The 15,942-nt window shown below is 36.6% G+C and overlaps 1 protein-coding gene across 1 annotated transcript; it reads left to right on the forward strand.

The window, feature by feature from the left end:
* Positions 1–3,595: 3,595 nt before the first annotated feature.
* Positions 3,596–12,807, forward strand: LOC146137039 (alpha-1,3-mannosyl-glycoprotein 4-beta-N-acetylglucosaminyltransferase B-like). The gene is made up of 4 exons (XM_083395798.1): positions 3,596–4,070; positions 8,755–8,970; positions 9,415–9,680; positions 11,586–12,807. Exons 1-4 carry the CDS (start codon positions 3,612–3,614, stop codon positions 11,608–11,610), a joined length of 966 nt encoding a protein of 321 aa, XP_083251924.1. The 5' UTR covers positions 3,596–3,611; the 3' UTR covers positions 11,611–12,807.
* The last annotated feature ends 3,135 nt before the right edge of the window (positions 12,808–15,942 follow it).

Raw genomic sequence — 15,942 nt, forward strand, 5'->3', positions numbered from 1 at the left:
TGTGCCATTGCGAATGCTTAAGGGTGCCGTTAGGTTTTTAAGGATTTGATTTTTGCTTAATTGGTAAGCTTCTTGATACAACTATTTGTGTCAATTAGAGACCATTATATTAAATGCTTTTTCCTAGATGTTTTAAGTTGATTATGTTGTTCTAGTTTTATTTATAGTGGCATTGCAGTTAAATACTCAACGAAATTTCCAGCAGTCGGGGTGTCGAAATTTTATTTATTATTTTTGAGGGGTGTCGTAAGCCATAAAAGATTGAGAATAACAGGACTAAGGCTTGAATCCCCGCGTTACCTTATCGTGTGTACTGCTGAGATTTGTGAATATACTTAAATATAAAACTGAGTGAAGTGACTCTGTCTAACGTTCAATAAGTCTGTTCCTTTGGAGTCAGATGAAGGACTTGTAAGTGACTTAGGTCTCAAAAAAGTAAGTGACTTATCGTCTTAAAAGCCAGCGCCTACTTATCCTTAACAAGACAGGATTTACTCGCTAAATTTGAACCGCATTAAATTGGTATGTTGTCAAAATAATTGTCATCTGTCGCATTATATTTTTTTCTTGGCTGTCAAGGCCGAATACTTTCAAGTGTAACAGCAAGTTTTATTATTCCCAGTGCTGTTTATAAGCACCTAAAATGCTCACTGAAGCGCTATTATAAGAAAGTATAACGATGTGAGTTAGAGTTAGAGTTAGAGTTAGAGTTAGAGTTAGAGTTAGAGTTAGAGTTAGAGTTAGAGTTAGAGTTAGAGTTAGAGTTAGAGTTAGAGTTAGAGTTAGAGTTAGAGTTAGAGTTAGAGTTAGAGTTAGAGTTGTTTTTTTGGGCCGGAATTTAACTCGGGAGTCGGACTCGGGTTATTTTTAAGCGACTCCGCAGCCCTGGTATAAACTGGCTTTAAAGTTAAAATCAAGTTATTCGGCGAACATTTAGTTCAAGCCTTTATTTATGGTTTTACACGGGAAGAGGACGGTAGTGTTATTTGGAGGAAGTATGGCTTCGTTAGAAGGGTAGGGTGTTGATGTAAAAGCGTATATGTTGGTTGTCTAGCGAAGAACTTAGTCTATACACAAGTTCTGCTGTGCATGATTTCAGTGTAAGCTTCAGTATTAAGCGCAAATAAAATACTTCTGCTTGACCTAAAAGCTTGGGTTTTTTTAGATAAAACAAAATTGCTCTCATAACGAGACTTTAGTTTGTGGTTGTTAGACCTATTCCGCGGAACAGCTGGTAAATTTAAACTGTCGATGCCACTTTGCTAGGACTTAAGTCATTTGAAATAATGAAGTCATTAGGACTTAGGTCATTTGAAATGACTTTTGCAACATTTTTACTTGGGCACGATTTGAAAAGAATGGTGCAAACGAAAATCTTACCACAATAAAACGAGTTATTCGTCGGTTAGAAATGACCTAGATCAAAGTCAAGTAGTTTTAAACTAATAGGACACAAGTCAAGGTCCTGTGATTATTACCTTAAACATTTTTAAACTTAAAAATTCGTTATCCACGTTCCATTCTGAACCTAATTTTGCATGGTGTAGGCCTAACAATGAAATGCAAAATAAACAGCCGTTTTTATAACATAGATTAAATAATTGCAATGTTGAAATGAATAAAGTCAATGACTTGACTTAAGTGCACTTAGGTCACTGATTTCAACTTTTTAGTATTTTCGGAAAAATCTTTTTTTTAATAGTCGAACGTTTTATTTTTACAAGGACAACACTTGTAGATAATTTGATGTAATAAAGGCTTGATTGAGACTTGACTTGGACTTAAGTTGTTTTACATATTAGTTGACTGGGACCTTAGTCATTTCAAAATGACTTGTGTACAACACTGGATAGTTTACGTAAATAGTCAAAATTAACTAAAACGTTTTCAACCTCAGGACCTTAACTGAGTAAGCCATTTGCGTAAATAACCTGAGTTCAAAGACAAACTATTTCTCGAAAGAGTGAATCTAGAAAACATTAAATTAGTGTAAGTCAGTGTAAGTTATCATATAACAAAAGTTATTGTTGAAAAGAAAGCTACGTGTTGTTTTTTGCTGGTAATGAAAATATTGTCATTGTATCGACGGCCAATCCTGTTTTACTTAATATAGGCACAACTTGGGTTTATTCCCAACCAGTGGTTTGACGCAAAAACCCTAAAAATCTATTCAGGTTGATTTATTCATTAATAAAATCCACCAATTAACGATTTCTAAAAACCGTAATAAACAACTTTCAGCTCTATTGAAAACCGGTTCAAGTTTTACTCTTTTTAAATCGTGTTAATAAAAATCCTTTGCGCTTTTTAAAAAGATATATATCAGGGGTGGGCAACGTGCAGCCCGTGAGCCACATGCGGCCCTTTTTATTTGTTGTGCCGCCCTTTACATGCTATTTGTCCCTAAGTAAGGCTATGAGTGTGCACCATGTTGGGACTTTTGCTCTTTCAGTTTCCTGTTTGAAGTGCGATGTAACCTATTAGCTACACAGCTACTCTAATGCAGTCGAACTCGAATGGAAAGCATCTATTACAAAACAATCTTTAGTATAAAGTTTTACTTGTGTCACGTTGTTATGATAAAGAATTGTTTTGCAACATTTACACTTGTCTAGTACGGTCAAGGTGTAACAGACTTTTGCCACGCATTGACGCATGTTGACTAAGATTATGTGTTAAACAGCTGGTTTTGAATTAAGGCTGTTAATTGAATTGTACTGAGCCGATCCGTTATTGGAATTGTAGGAAAAGTTATTTCCGAATCCACAGCACTGACAAAACTGCCGTAGTTGTTAAAAAGGTTGCCCACCCCTGATGTATATAGTCTTGCGTAGGCGCACATAAGCCGCCCACAGTAAGAGGAAAACGCGGAAATACCTACTCAAGCAGCAGCAGCAGCTTACTTAAGCAGAAGCAGTTGACACTGTGTTTTAGTTGATGAAACATTAATATTATTATTTGTTGGTTAATGTCGGGATCTAAGCCTGCTCCGACATTTCTATTTTTAAATTTTTCCATATCGGAAAATGCAAGCAAAACCACAAAATTTGCAAAAAAAGATCAAAATTTTTGTTGTTTTTCTTGGACGCTGTGTGTTTACAAGCAGTTTGAAGTATTGAACAGAATGAAAAAAGATTATGTTATTTTGCCCTGGGCCATGTGGTCACGATTTAAGTTGGTCGAATGACTCGCGTTTCTTGATTGATTCTCTTTCCGGAAATTGTTGCAAAGCAGCAGCGTTGTAATGACTTATAACTTGATTTGTTCGATTTGTTATCAAAAAGACTAGACTTGGACTTACATTTTTGTTATAAATGACTCGACTGTGGGACTTGATTTGTCTTAATGACTTGACTTTCACTAAAGTTACTTTACAGACTTGTTTATAAACACTGGATAGCAGTCCTGGTGTGCTAATAAAGCTTGTTTACAACACTGCATAGCAGTCCTGGTGTGCTAATAAAGCTTGTTTACAACACTGCATAGCAGTCCTGGTGTGCTAATAGAGCTTGTTTACAACACTGCATAGCAGTCCTGGTGTGCTAATAGAGATGTAACTTTTCATGTGCGTTTTTTAAGTGGTCACTGTAAACTGTGTACATTAACCAGCAATGTTGCGAGTGAAGATTAGGCCTAGTTTGCTTGTACTACTACTGTTAGCCTTCAGTCTGCTGGCAACTCTAGCCTTCATTTTGAACGAAGTTCACTTTCAAAAGGTGATCACTGTTGTAAAAGATTCAAAATTGAACCTGGAAGAATCATGGACTCAAACCATGAAGAACTCCAGCTCTGTGGACCTGGATATTCTGGACACTAAACATCCGAAGAGAAAGCTTGGAAATGCTCACAAACAGCCTACGGTCGCCGTTGGAATCCCGAGCGCCAGGAGAGAAGGCGTTAGCTATTTAAATGAGACGATGAGTCACATGCTTTCGGGGTTAACTTTTTTACAACGCTTAACTACTGTGTTCGTGATTTACATTGCCGACGACTCGCCGACCTACTTCGACAAACAGACCGACTGGCTGAAGGCACAGTACCCACGAGAGTTTGAAGACGGAATAATTGAGGTGGGTAGATATATGGTAGCGAAACATTCGGTCTCTGTAATAAGGCTGAAAACTAAATTCGGCGCAAGAACTACAAACTAACGTTAATACGCTATACTTTCTTCAACCAGGAACATATGGTGGTTAGGTGTTTTGTAGCATTTATGAGCAATACCACAATACTCAATCACAGACAGTTACAAATTTAGTTACAAACGATGTAGTTATTATTACGGTTGCTCAATGATATTATAATACCGAGCAAAATTCAAGTTTAACACTTTTACCTCCAGAAGTTTTGGCTGGCTGGTACGATAGAGAAGCACTTTGCCTCATAAAACTGAAAACTCAATTAGGCGCAAAAACCACAAAATAACGTAAATTTGTTTAATTGATCATTAAACATGCTATACTTTCTTCAAACAACAAACCTTTAAAAGGTATTTTAACAATTATTGTTCCCACTTAGTTTCGTAACAGAGAATAAGCTAATTGAATATTTGTTTTCCATATTCAATAACGCACCATTGGTTGAAAATCTACAGCGATACACACAACAATTTTATTATTTTAGGAATGTAACATAAATAAAGCGTTATTGGCTGCTAAAACAAAGTTCAACTTTATAGCATAATGGCTGGAGATTGTAATAAGTTGTTGTAAGAATTCCAAAGCCCATACAGTAGTACAGGTGGCATTTTGAACGTTTCGAATAACTCCTTATTCATTTTCAAAATGAACAGAAAAGAATAAAGATGTTGAAAATAAATAAAGATTTATTCGAAACATTCAATATGATACCTACTTGTGTATGGGCTTTTGATGTTATTACAAGGTTCGTTTTGTTTTGGTAACTTGTTGAAAAATGTTTCGATTCCGAAAGACACGGTAACTGACGATTTAAAGTGTATCAGCAACTGGTAAAATATTCAGGATAAAGCTAAACAATGGCCGTAAAACGTTAACAAGGAAACAGCCCATAGCTGTTAGAAGGCTGATGGATTTAACCGGTAATCACTTTGTTAACTCAGGCTTTGTGCTTTTCAAATAGGAAGCAACTAATTTAGAAACAGCCGACATTGCACTAGTGACTAGCAGGGCTGCGGAGTCGGTTAAAAATAACCCGAGTCCGACTCCGGCCAAAAAAATAAACCCGAGTCCAACTCCGGTCAAATGTGCGATTTCGTCGAGTCCCAAATCCGGCCCGGATTCTATATCCTGTATTTCACCAATTTACGTAACTAAAATAACGTGGATATTCATCAATCCACTTATAGGGGTGTCATGGAGTTCATTCACTCACAATACATGGTTGGAAAAGACCATATGCTATTCCACCTTTACAATTTCCATTTGGCGGCCATATCAGTTTTAAAATTTGGCACTGCGCATGCGCATGTCGGACTCGGGACTCGGGTAGTTTTACAAGGTCTTACTCGAGTCCCGAGTCCGACTCCAGCAAAAAAAAAAACGACTCCTCGAGTCCCGAGTCCGACTTCGCAGCCCTGGTGACTAGCCCTTCTTGCAAAACATGCATTTTTAAATTATAGCCAAACCATTATTGTTAATACGAGTAAGAAGCTTGATCTGTTATGAGTAGCGATGTCTTTCCATTAGGAGCTGGTCTGTTTACTGCAAAATTATTCATCCGATTATAATGTGAATAAGCTTACCTATAGGCTTACTACGCAATTCCCGAACTCCTTGTCACGATTTCAATTTCAACAAATAATCCCGCTAATGTTTTTAATTCGTATAAATCAGTGGTCTGCAAACTTTTTTTCGCTGCCCAAAATATTCATTTCAGAGCTACTGAGGCCCACTACGAAAACATTGGCGGATTCAGGATATTTGCTTTGAGTTGTACGCATTAGAATGACGTCTCAATGTTACGTTATAACAGTTGTTTTCCAACAGATTTAAGTAAAACTTAAAAATGTACCTAAAAATTAAAGAAATATACGTGCAAAGCGCCTAAACTTAGCGTTCACATTTAGTTAAAGTTGGCAAAAATATAGTTTGACAGGCAATCTTAGGGCCACATTTGGCATGCGGACCTGAACCACGCTAAAGCAATATAATTCTTACCCACATGTTTTTTTAAATATTTTAATATACAGTGCAATGAGTGTACGGCTATCACGCGGCCCACAACCACATTTGGACACTAAACTATTCAAAAGTGACTCGCGGCCCACCTAAAAATGGCTCTGCGGCCCACATTTTGGCAGCGGCCCACAGTTTGCCGACCACTGGTATACATCAAAGAACGTACGCCCATTTCTACTAAGTTCAAAACCATTTCTTTTTGGTTAAAACTGTTAAAGATGTTCCACTTAACATGAGTCTGGATTTAGTGTAGCTGAAGAGCTATATTGTAGATAAAGAATGTCGAGGCCGGATTAACCCTATTAGGTGCCCTAAGATCTAACAAGATTGTGTTATACCAACTATATGCGTAATTCGAGATTATCAAATTAGTGAAAACAAAATAACAACAAAACTAAACTATACAACAACTATGAATATTATTTTTAAAACATTTTCAAATATTATGAATTTTTTCTTATTTAACATAATGCAATTATTCGTCTATAATAGAAAATTGCCCGAATAGGTGATCGAAACGTTTGTACTTTAATAAAATTTTGCCAGAAGAACTATTTTACAATTAAAACAATGCCTGGCAGCAACAGGAAATTTTTAATATAATGTAAATCCGGCGATATTTGTTTTATGTTCCCCCTTTCCCTGGACGCCCTGAACACGTGCGTATATCGCTTGATTAGCAATACAGCCCTGCATAGTGTATATGTATGAGATATTGGGCAAACAATGAAACAATAAAGCAACCCAAATTGGAAGTATACCCAACAAAACAGAATATTGTGTTAAACAATACACATAACAACAATGAAAGTAATTGAAAATTGCATCTTGAAAACCGATACTTGTAGCCGAAATACAAAATTCTAAAGCTTTTCGTAGTAAAGGGCAATTTCCTTTTACTGGCTGGTAAACGTCTTTTGTATTGGCCGAATTGCTTCCTTCTTATTTAAGCCTAGTAAATGAACTGAGTGCAGTACACATAATGGTATGCGACTTTATATGAAACCAATGACTCCTAAAGCTGCCTAAAGGACAGTTTATTACAGTGGTTCTAAACCTTTTAGGTTACGGCACCTTTCATCTAATATAAGTAGCTCGTTGTAAACAAGTCATTTTAAAAAAACTCAAGTCACTTCAAGTCATTAGTGAAGCAACTTAAGTCCCAAGTCATTTTGAATAAATAACAGGTCAATTCCTTAAGTCATAATTAGAGCAAGTCAGTTCAAGTCCAGTCGTTGTATTAAATATTAAACGTTAAACTATTAAAACTGGTAAAATCGTATAATTATGAACAATAACTCACCTAAAATAACAAAAGCGAGAAATTTCGTAAGCTGTTATTTTTGCGTGCACCAATTGAGATAAATAACTCAATTTTATAAAAAAAATTGCCGAATGACAACGCTTATTTTAACCCAAATGATTTGTCCAAAATACTTTAGTCAAGTCAAGTTATTTTAAAAAAGCTTATGGAACTTGTCTTTTCAAAAAATAGCGAGTCAAGTTCCAGTCCGAGTCATCGTTTGCCCAAGCAAAATCAACTGATTATTAGAGAAAATCATCTAAATAAATCAATTTCTCAAAATAAAACCTTTACACCTACCTTTAAAACTGGTTAACTTGTCCCATTTGGAGCAATGAGTCGACTGAGCAATAAGAAAAGAACAACATGCTGCAATCTGTGCAAGAAATAAAGATAAATAACTCAATTTTAGAACAAAATGTTGAATATCAACACTTTGTTTCCAGCCAACTCCTTTGACACAATGACTTAAGTCCAAGTCAAGTCCTTTGTCCAAAAGACTTAGTCAAGTCGAGTTATTGAAAAACAGGGAATTAAGTGCATAAAGTGGAGAAAAAAAATAACCAGAGTCCGATTCCGGGAAAACGTGCGATTTCGTCCTCAGTCCAGCTCCGACTCTACAGCTGTATTCCACCAATTTACGTAACTACAAAGAGATAGATACTCAGTAATAAACTGATCGCGTTGTAATACAAATCATTCACTTATAATAAGTGGTTGGAAAATATTCCAACATTTGCTATTACACTATTAAAATTATAACTATCGGACCAGTTTCGAAATTTGGTACTGCGCATGCGCACGTCGGACTCGGGACTCGGGTAGTTTTACGCTGTCTTACTCGAGGCCCGAGTCCCGAGTCCGACTCCGGCAAAACAAACCGACTCTGTAGAGTCCCGAGTCCGACTCCGGCAAAACAAACCGACTCTGTCGAGTCCCGAGTCCTTTTGGACTGAAACGATGGAATCGACACCAGTCAAACTCCGTCGTCCGGAGCACACCTCACAGAGTGTCCCCCATTTTTGTAGCAATTGATTATGTGACACCCTTTATTACTGTTTGATCTGCTTGTACTGTTTTAACTGTATTGCTGTTTCGTAAGCCGTTGTCGATATTAAACTACTGGATAAGCAAATCACTAGAGTTATGAGCACTTTGTACCACTTTAGAATTAAAAAAATGGGTTAACAGTTTTTTTTTTTTACTTGAGTCCTAAGTTTGATGCCGCAGCCGTGTTGCTAACCACCTAAACAAGCAAACCAACCCACCCTAAACTCGGCCTATGTACGTCAGGTGATCAGCCCGCCACAAACTCTCAGGCCAAACTGGGAGAACGAGCTTTTGAACAACTTCGGAGATCCACCAAAACAACGTCGCTGGCGTTCCAAGCAAAACCTCGACATGGCTTTCCTGATCGGCTACATCGTGGAGACTCTAGACCCTGAATACTTCCTTATGATGGAGGATGACGTTGCTGCAGCTCCAAACTACATGAGCAAGATGTTGGAGGTGCCGGACCATTTTTTTTGCTTTTGTAAAAAACGTTTATTTTGCTGTTGAAAAAAATATTCTTTTTTGCTGTTTTTTACAGTTGTAACTTTTTGACAATAGAAATCGCCTAGGCTAAGGATAGTTTTTTTTTTGTGTTGTAAAAAAATATTTTTATTTGTTGTTGTAAAATATTTTTTTGCTGTTGTAAACATATTTCTTTTTCACTGTTCTTTACTGTTCTAAACAATTTTGCCAATATAAACATAATCTTTTTTACTTTTCTTTACTATTTTAAATTTTTTTTTTACTGTCTTAAAAATAAGATATTTTTTATTTTTTTTACTGATGTAAAGGCAACATTTTTTCACCCAACAGTTCGTCTAGGTCTAGGCCAAGGACACTATTTTTTTTGCTGTTGTAAAAAAATACTTTTTTTCACTGTTGCATTTTTTCACTCAACAGTTCGCCGAGGCCAAGGACGCCCTAACTTGGACTTACTGCACGTTCACCGAAGTAGGGGGAGCGGGCAAGCTCTTCCACAGACAATCGACGCGCGATTTTGCTGTCTTTGTGTCGCTCTTCTGGAACGCGAAGCCGCTGGATTGGCTTTATTGGGACTTTAACAGAAACAAGCGTTGCGGGTACGGGGAAACACTAGACCAGTGCAAGAAAAAGGCCAATGAAATGCAGCGAAAATTCGGCGAAGATTTGTTCGCTCATTTGGGAAAGTAAGTTTTTACTTTAATTTGAATGTAAAGAATTGTAATAGTTTTACGGAATTAGTTTTATGAACAAGATGGTGCTATGGTTGTTTATCGACTTACTCCCCTTTGAGTCTGTGTAGCTCAGTTGGTATTTCGACGAAGATTTGTTCGCCAATTTGGGAAAGTGGCTCTTTACTTTAATTTATTGGTCGGCAAACTTTTTTTGTCGCGACCCAAAGTACTCTTTTGAGAGCTATTGAAGGCCCACTACGTAAAACCACTACGAAAACATTGGCGGATTCAGGATATTTGATTTTAAGGTGAAATATTACACGACGCCGTGGTGCCCAAAACACTGCCATACTGCCATATTATAAAACATACTATAAAGGGAAGAATATACGCGCGAGGCGCGAAAAATTTTGCGCTTACGTATATACATTAGCTAAAGTGACCATATTTGGTATATAAAAATTCTAAGCCACATATTTTTTTAAAAGCGCAATGAATGTGCGCCTATCACGCGGCCCACATAATAACACTAATTAAAGCCATTCAAAAGTAACTTGCGGCCCACTAAAAATGGCCTGTTGGGCGAGCAACTAAGGCAGACCTGGGCAATATATCGATTTATACCGTCTTTGCAATATGTTATAATTTTATCACAAGAAACACATTGGCAATTTAAAGCCTCATAAAGCTAAAACGGGACTGTAAGTTGTTCTGGGCTAAATTTTCAAGTATTTCAACCTTGAGCCGTTAGACTAACACCCCACCACTTAACCAATGTCAACATATCAAGGAATGCAGCCTGCAACTGTTCTCAATGCGTCACGATCCCCTCTAAATCCAAATTAAAGTTTGCATAGCGATTTTTCGCTCCTATCGTAATATTTTTCGCTCCTAACGTGCAGGATTACTCAGTTCAACTTTAGGTCAATATTTAGCGGAGTTATGCGCAGCGTTAATTTAAATTAAAATGACTGATTTGTCAAATTTTAGAAAGTAGCCGAAGTGCATTTGTTTGGTGATTCATAGCTGTATTTGTTATTAACGTGAAGAAGTAAAACAAGTGAAAATAGCTAAACAAAATGCTGGTTATTATTTTTATAAGCAGTGGGGGCACGAGGGTTGAGAGCCTATCAAAGAGGGCCACGAAACATAAAAGGTTGAGAACCACTGTATTAGCCTAACTCGACGTTTTTAGCGAGAAAAAAAGGAAGAAGGCTTGACTTAGCGTTGTCATTTGTCATAAAACACCCTTACTAATCAGCTAACAATAACGAAAGGCGAAAGAGAAAAACTATCTTGCGTTTACGGTTGACCAAACAAAACACGGAAAACGGTGTTTTGTGATTGATTTTGGTTTGGCTTTGGATTAGGACGCGTGGCCCAATCACATTAAAAACATTGCCGCTTAGGGCGGAGAGTTAAACCCTGCCAAAAACGAACAAAAATCGATAATATCACTTACGGAAAGTTGTTTTAGTCTGTGAAGAATGTACTAGTTTTACAAACAGGTTTTCCGTTTTGTTTCGTTACAATATTGTCTATGTACGCCACACTGGCCTTGTATTGACATTACTTGAGTCAAATGATTGTGTCCAATCAACTTAAATTAATTGTATTACATTAAATTAATTACTTGATGTGTAAATTAACACTTCTATTTCATGACTAAGTCACAGCTTGTTTCACTATTGCTTGGTTATCAATTATCTTGTGCCGTATTTGAAATGTGTTTTGAGGAACTGAAACGTTGATTCAAATTTCTCCCAACGATCTGACAAAATATAGCTTACTTTTGTCTTTTTATCGACTTAAGTTGATTACTTTCGTGATATGACTGTGCTTTAACTACGTAAGTCAATTAATTGTACTCTACCGTGTGTTTTACCTTCTCTAAATCTCAAGCAATTTATTTTCCAGAGTCTCGTCGCGTTTAACATCATAGAGAAGCAGAGCGCAAGAACCGACGAGTCATAAGGCCCGGGAAAGACAGAGTTCGGGAATGGAAAGTTACACACGAGCAAAGCGCCGCTTTTAATGCCACTGTTCTTGCACTTGTAAACCTCTTTAAGCTCTTCCTGGTTATTTGCTTCGGGTTGGCCTGCCCTATAATATCGGATAGAGACCGATGTTCAATGCCAAGTTGTAGTTTCTCTACTCGTCTGATACTACATAAGATGTCTTCCTATACTCTCTAGTCCAGTGGTTCTCAACTAGGGTGCCGCGGCGCCCTGCTGTGCCATATTTAATGCTCAAATGTGCCAATAGGTATTTAAGAATTTTTAGGAATCTGTTTTTTGCGCAATTGGTAAGCCTTATTGACACAGCTATTTACGATTAGAGACCATTATATCAAATGACATTTCCCTACATGTTTTAGGTTGATTGTGTTGTTCCAGTTCCATTTATAGTGACATTTCAGTAAAATACTCAACGAAAATTCCATTCGGGGTGCCGAATATATATTTATTTTTTGGAGGGGTGCCGGAAGCCATAAAAGGTTGAGGATCACTGCTCTAGTCTCTAGCCTGCCCTTGCTTCCTGTTCAGGCTGACTGATTAAGCCTTTCTGAAGCACATTTTGTACTTTATATGAGTTCTGTTACGGTTGGCCAGTAAAAGGACTATGTCTGTGAATAATTTTTCAGAGAAGTTGAAAGATTATTAATTATTTTAATTCCTTAAATTGTCGTCATTTTTTTCAAGGATGAAAGCGATACCTTTCCGTAACTTTAATTTTTATTTTTTGTTTTTTAAAGTTACGCATTATGTATTTGTACTACGTAATAAGAATAAGCTCATACAGAAGAAGGTTTCATTTTGAACATTTCGAATATTGATGTTGAAAATGAATAAAGAGTTATTCGAAACGTTCAAAATGCTTCCTACTTCTGTATGGACTTTGATATTCTTATTACGTCTTACTACAACCTCCAGTCATTATGCTGCAAAATGTATATGTACGTTTCAGTTGTTTGATCCTAGGGTGGTGACGATCCATTGCCAAATTGACATAACGATTCGAGCCATGAATTAAAATCGAACGTAGTGATTTCTACCTTTAGTGGTAAATTTATCAAACAACTGGAGGTACCTAAACTTATCAACGCTGACAAAAACTTCGCCTATTACCTGAAAAACAACTTCCAACAATTTTAAATTCTTCTGATGCGGTCGCTTAATGCCAATAAAGATTAAGCGACCGCATCAGAAGAATTTAAAATTGTTATAAATGCTAAACGCACTGTGTGGCCAATCCAGTAATAATATGAAATGTCAAACTTTGTATTTACTGTTACAGCTGAGCAGACCGAAGATTTTTTGCAAATGCGTCTAGTTACAATAAATAAGAAAAGAAGAAATACAGTTTGTTTGTTTAAGGCAGGGATGTCCAACATTTTATTATAGTGGGCCGCATTGACACTTGAAATAATTTAATGGGCCGCAGAACCTATTAAGTATCAAGATTAAGTATTGGCCTTTAGAGGTATAACAGGCCTTTAGAGTTATATATATATATTTTTACCCATATTATACTATTAGTGCGCCCCTAAAAGCTGACTGGTACATTTTAATTAGGCTAATATTGAACGTTTAAACTACTACTTAGGGGTGAAAATGACTAGCGGGCCGCACAAAAATTTCAGGCGGGCCGCAGGTTGGACATCCCTGTTTTAAGCATTCAAATGGATCGGTTCGCGATAATTTTGTCTAAAATATCGAGTATCGACATCGGACATCCTTACTCGCGGAAATGCTGTTTCTTTTCAGCCTCAGACCAACAAAAAACTTGCCGCAAGCAGACAAGTAAAAATTTAAAGTTTTAGTGTGACAAACGCTTGTAAAGCGGAAATATTTGTAGCATGATGTTCCCAATTTTTATCGTGTGGTGAGTTTTGCAAGTGGTTTAACGCAAAGTGTTTTTTACTCCCGATGTGCAAAACTAATGCGAAACACATTCCTCAAAAAATTGCTTTAAAAGAGCGTTCACAACTAGAAATGTTCTACAAAGTTGGAATTTCAAGCCCTTATAGAAAAAGTATAGGTAACACTTTCGAATGGCTCTTTGTTTATTTTCAACATCTCTATTTAATTTGCAACATAACGTTAAAAATGAATAAAGATATATTCGAAGAATTCAAATTGTTCCCTACTTCTGTATGGGCTTTGTATAACTTATCTATAACTTATCTTAAATAAAAAGGACCACAGACTACAAATTAAAATAGTTAAAATAGTTTGTACTTGACCAGGCGACCACTAACCAACCCTTTTTGATGTTTTATTTTTTAACTTTACTTAGGTTTTTAACTTTTAAGCAGAATTTTCTCGGGGCACAATTTTAATGCACGTATCGCTACGTATACAATATTTACTATTTCATCGTACTTTTATATTTGCTGTCTAACTTAGCGCTTCTACTTTAAACGGTTTATTTTTTTTAGAAAATATTATATTATTTGAGAAAAAAAATTTGCTTTTGTCCTACAAGGACGTGTTTAAATATGAACCTTGCACCTAAGTTTGCTTGCTGTTCATATTATTTTTGTTGTTGTTTGTTATGTAAATGTAAAAAGTCAGAATATTGAATTTATCATTTCTTTATTTAATTTCTTTGACCTGGCGTTTAACTTCCTCTCGTTGATAAAATTACCCAACTTGGAATTCAGTTATTTCGCAATTGGCTTGACATTGACTCAGGTAGGCCTAATTTTAGAAATGACTTTTTTGTTATACAGGTGTAGTTAATCTTTTAAGCGACGTGTATGCGAGGCCAATTAGACTTCTTTGCACTTCGGTTTGGGCGAATAGCAAATGTAGAGCAATAACCTGAGTATATGACCTTGGTGTTAGTCGATTTTCTACTTTTAAAAAGTCACAGCTTGTTTCACTATGGCTTGGGTTTAAACTATCTTGTGCCGTATTTGAAATGGGTTTTAAGGAACTAAAACGTTGATTAGAATTCTCCAACGATCTGACAAACTATAGCCTACTTTTGTAACTACAGACAGTGGTGAGAGAAGTAAGCCAAAACGGCGTTTCAGTAAAATAATTCTTTCGAAGTACGTGATATCGGTTAAAAATTGTTCTTTATCTACAAGGCTATGTCTCCATAGTTTTCAATGTATTAAAACTAGAATGTCAGTGGCATATTTGTGCACTACGTCAAGCAATAACCCAAGATTTTTAAAATTACTTATTTTAGACCAGGGGTGACTAATCTATTTGCTGTCGACTTTGTCAGTTACCGCTGAGTAAGCGGGCCGCACAACTTTTCACTCATACTACAAAACCTGTTAAAATCAAGGGCAAACTAAGCTTACACTCCACTAGTTACTACTGCATTGTACTAAAGCAGCAACAGGCTCATGGTGTTAAATTATTATTAATATTTTGTGACACAACAATGAATAAACAGTTGAATCCTGAACTGATGGTTACTGTATCGATTTGCACAACAGTTTCTACGATTCCTGCATGGTATACGCGTTATTCAATACGGCTATCAGCTTTTGATATCACATCGCAAAGAGTAGAAGCGGGTCAAAGAAACTTTAAGACTGCCTTGTCCTCTCCCGAATGTTTCGCGGGCCACACAAAATTCTTTCCCGGGCCACGTGTTCGTCACCCCTGATTTAGACAAACCGTTATGACGAAACTTTGTGACGTCGTCTTTGAAAATTTCCATGCGTTCCATTAAAAAAATTGTTCTCTTTTAACCCCATGATTAAAGTTATGTTTTTTAATGTATTTTATATATATGAAATGCTTGTAGGCGGTCACCATATCCAATCGTTATCCTTAAACAGTAGCAATTGGTGTAGTACGTGATCAATTGGCGTTTATGTGAAATACACAGCCATGTCGCATTATCGTGGGTTGTTTTCGTCACATTATTAATCATTCCTATGAGTTGCAAACTATTTACGCGGCGTTTAGAATGGCGGAAATTGCGAATGAGTTTTCTGTGAAATTTCAGCTAATTACAGACATTAATCATCGTTCTTGTTAACGTTGACAGGCCATTGCCCATAAACATAAAAACTAAACGAAATAGGAGCTTAGATTACTCAGCATACGCACCTTATTTTCAATTGTTGTAAAGTTGTTTTATTTCTGTGGAACATGAACTCTTGCATTCAATTACTTTTTGTGTTCTGCTACAAAAATAAAATAAAAACAACGAGCACCGGTGGCGGTTATTAAATTCCTAACTTCCGTGGAGAGGTTGCGAGGTACCGGTAACAAATGATGTTAGCTGAGGCACATACGCCTCG

This window comes from Ascidiella aspersa, chromosome 8 (genome assembly GCF_963924565.1).
Source record: "Ascidiella aspersa chromosome 8, kaAscAspe10.2, whole genome shotgun sequence".
NCBI lineage: Eukaryota > Metazoa > Chordata > Ascidiacea > Phlebobranchia > Ascidiidae > Ascidiella > Ascidiella aspersa.

Excerpts from the sequence above, each read along its gene's own strand:
- LOC146137039 (XM_083395798.1), top strand. The coding sequence starts at position 3,612 with ATGTTGCGAGTGAAGATTAGGCCTAGTTTGCTTGTACTACTACTGTTA. Across the intron at positions 4,071-8,754 it reads TTGAAGACGGAATAATTGAG|GTGATCAGCCCGCCACAAAC; the intron begins GTGGGTAGATAT and ends TATGTACGTCAG. Across the intron at positions 9,681-11,585 it reads TTGTTCGCTCATTTGGGAAA|AGTCTCGTCGCGTTTAACAT; the intron begins GTAAGTTTTTAC and ends TTTATTTTCCAG.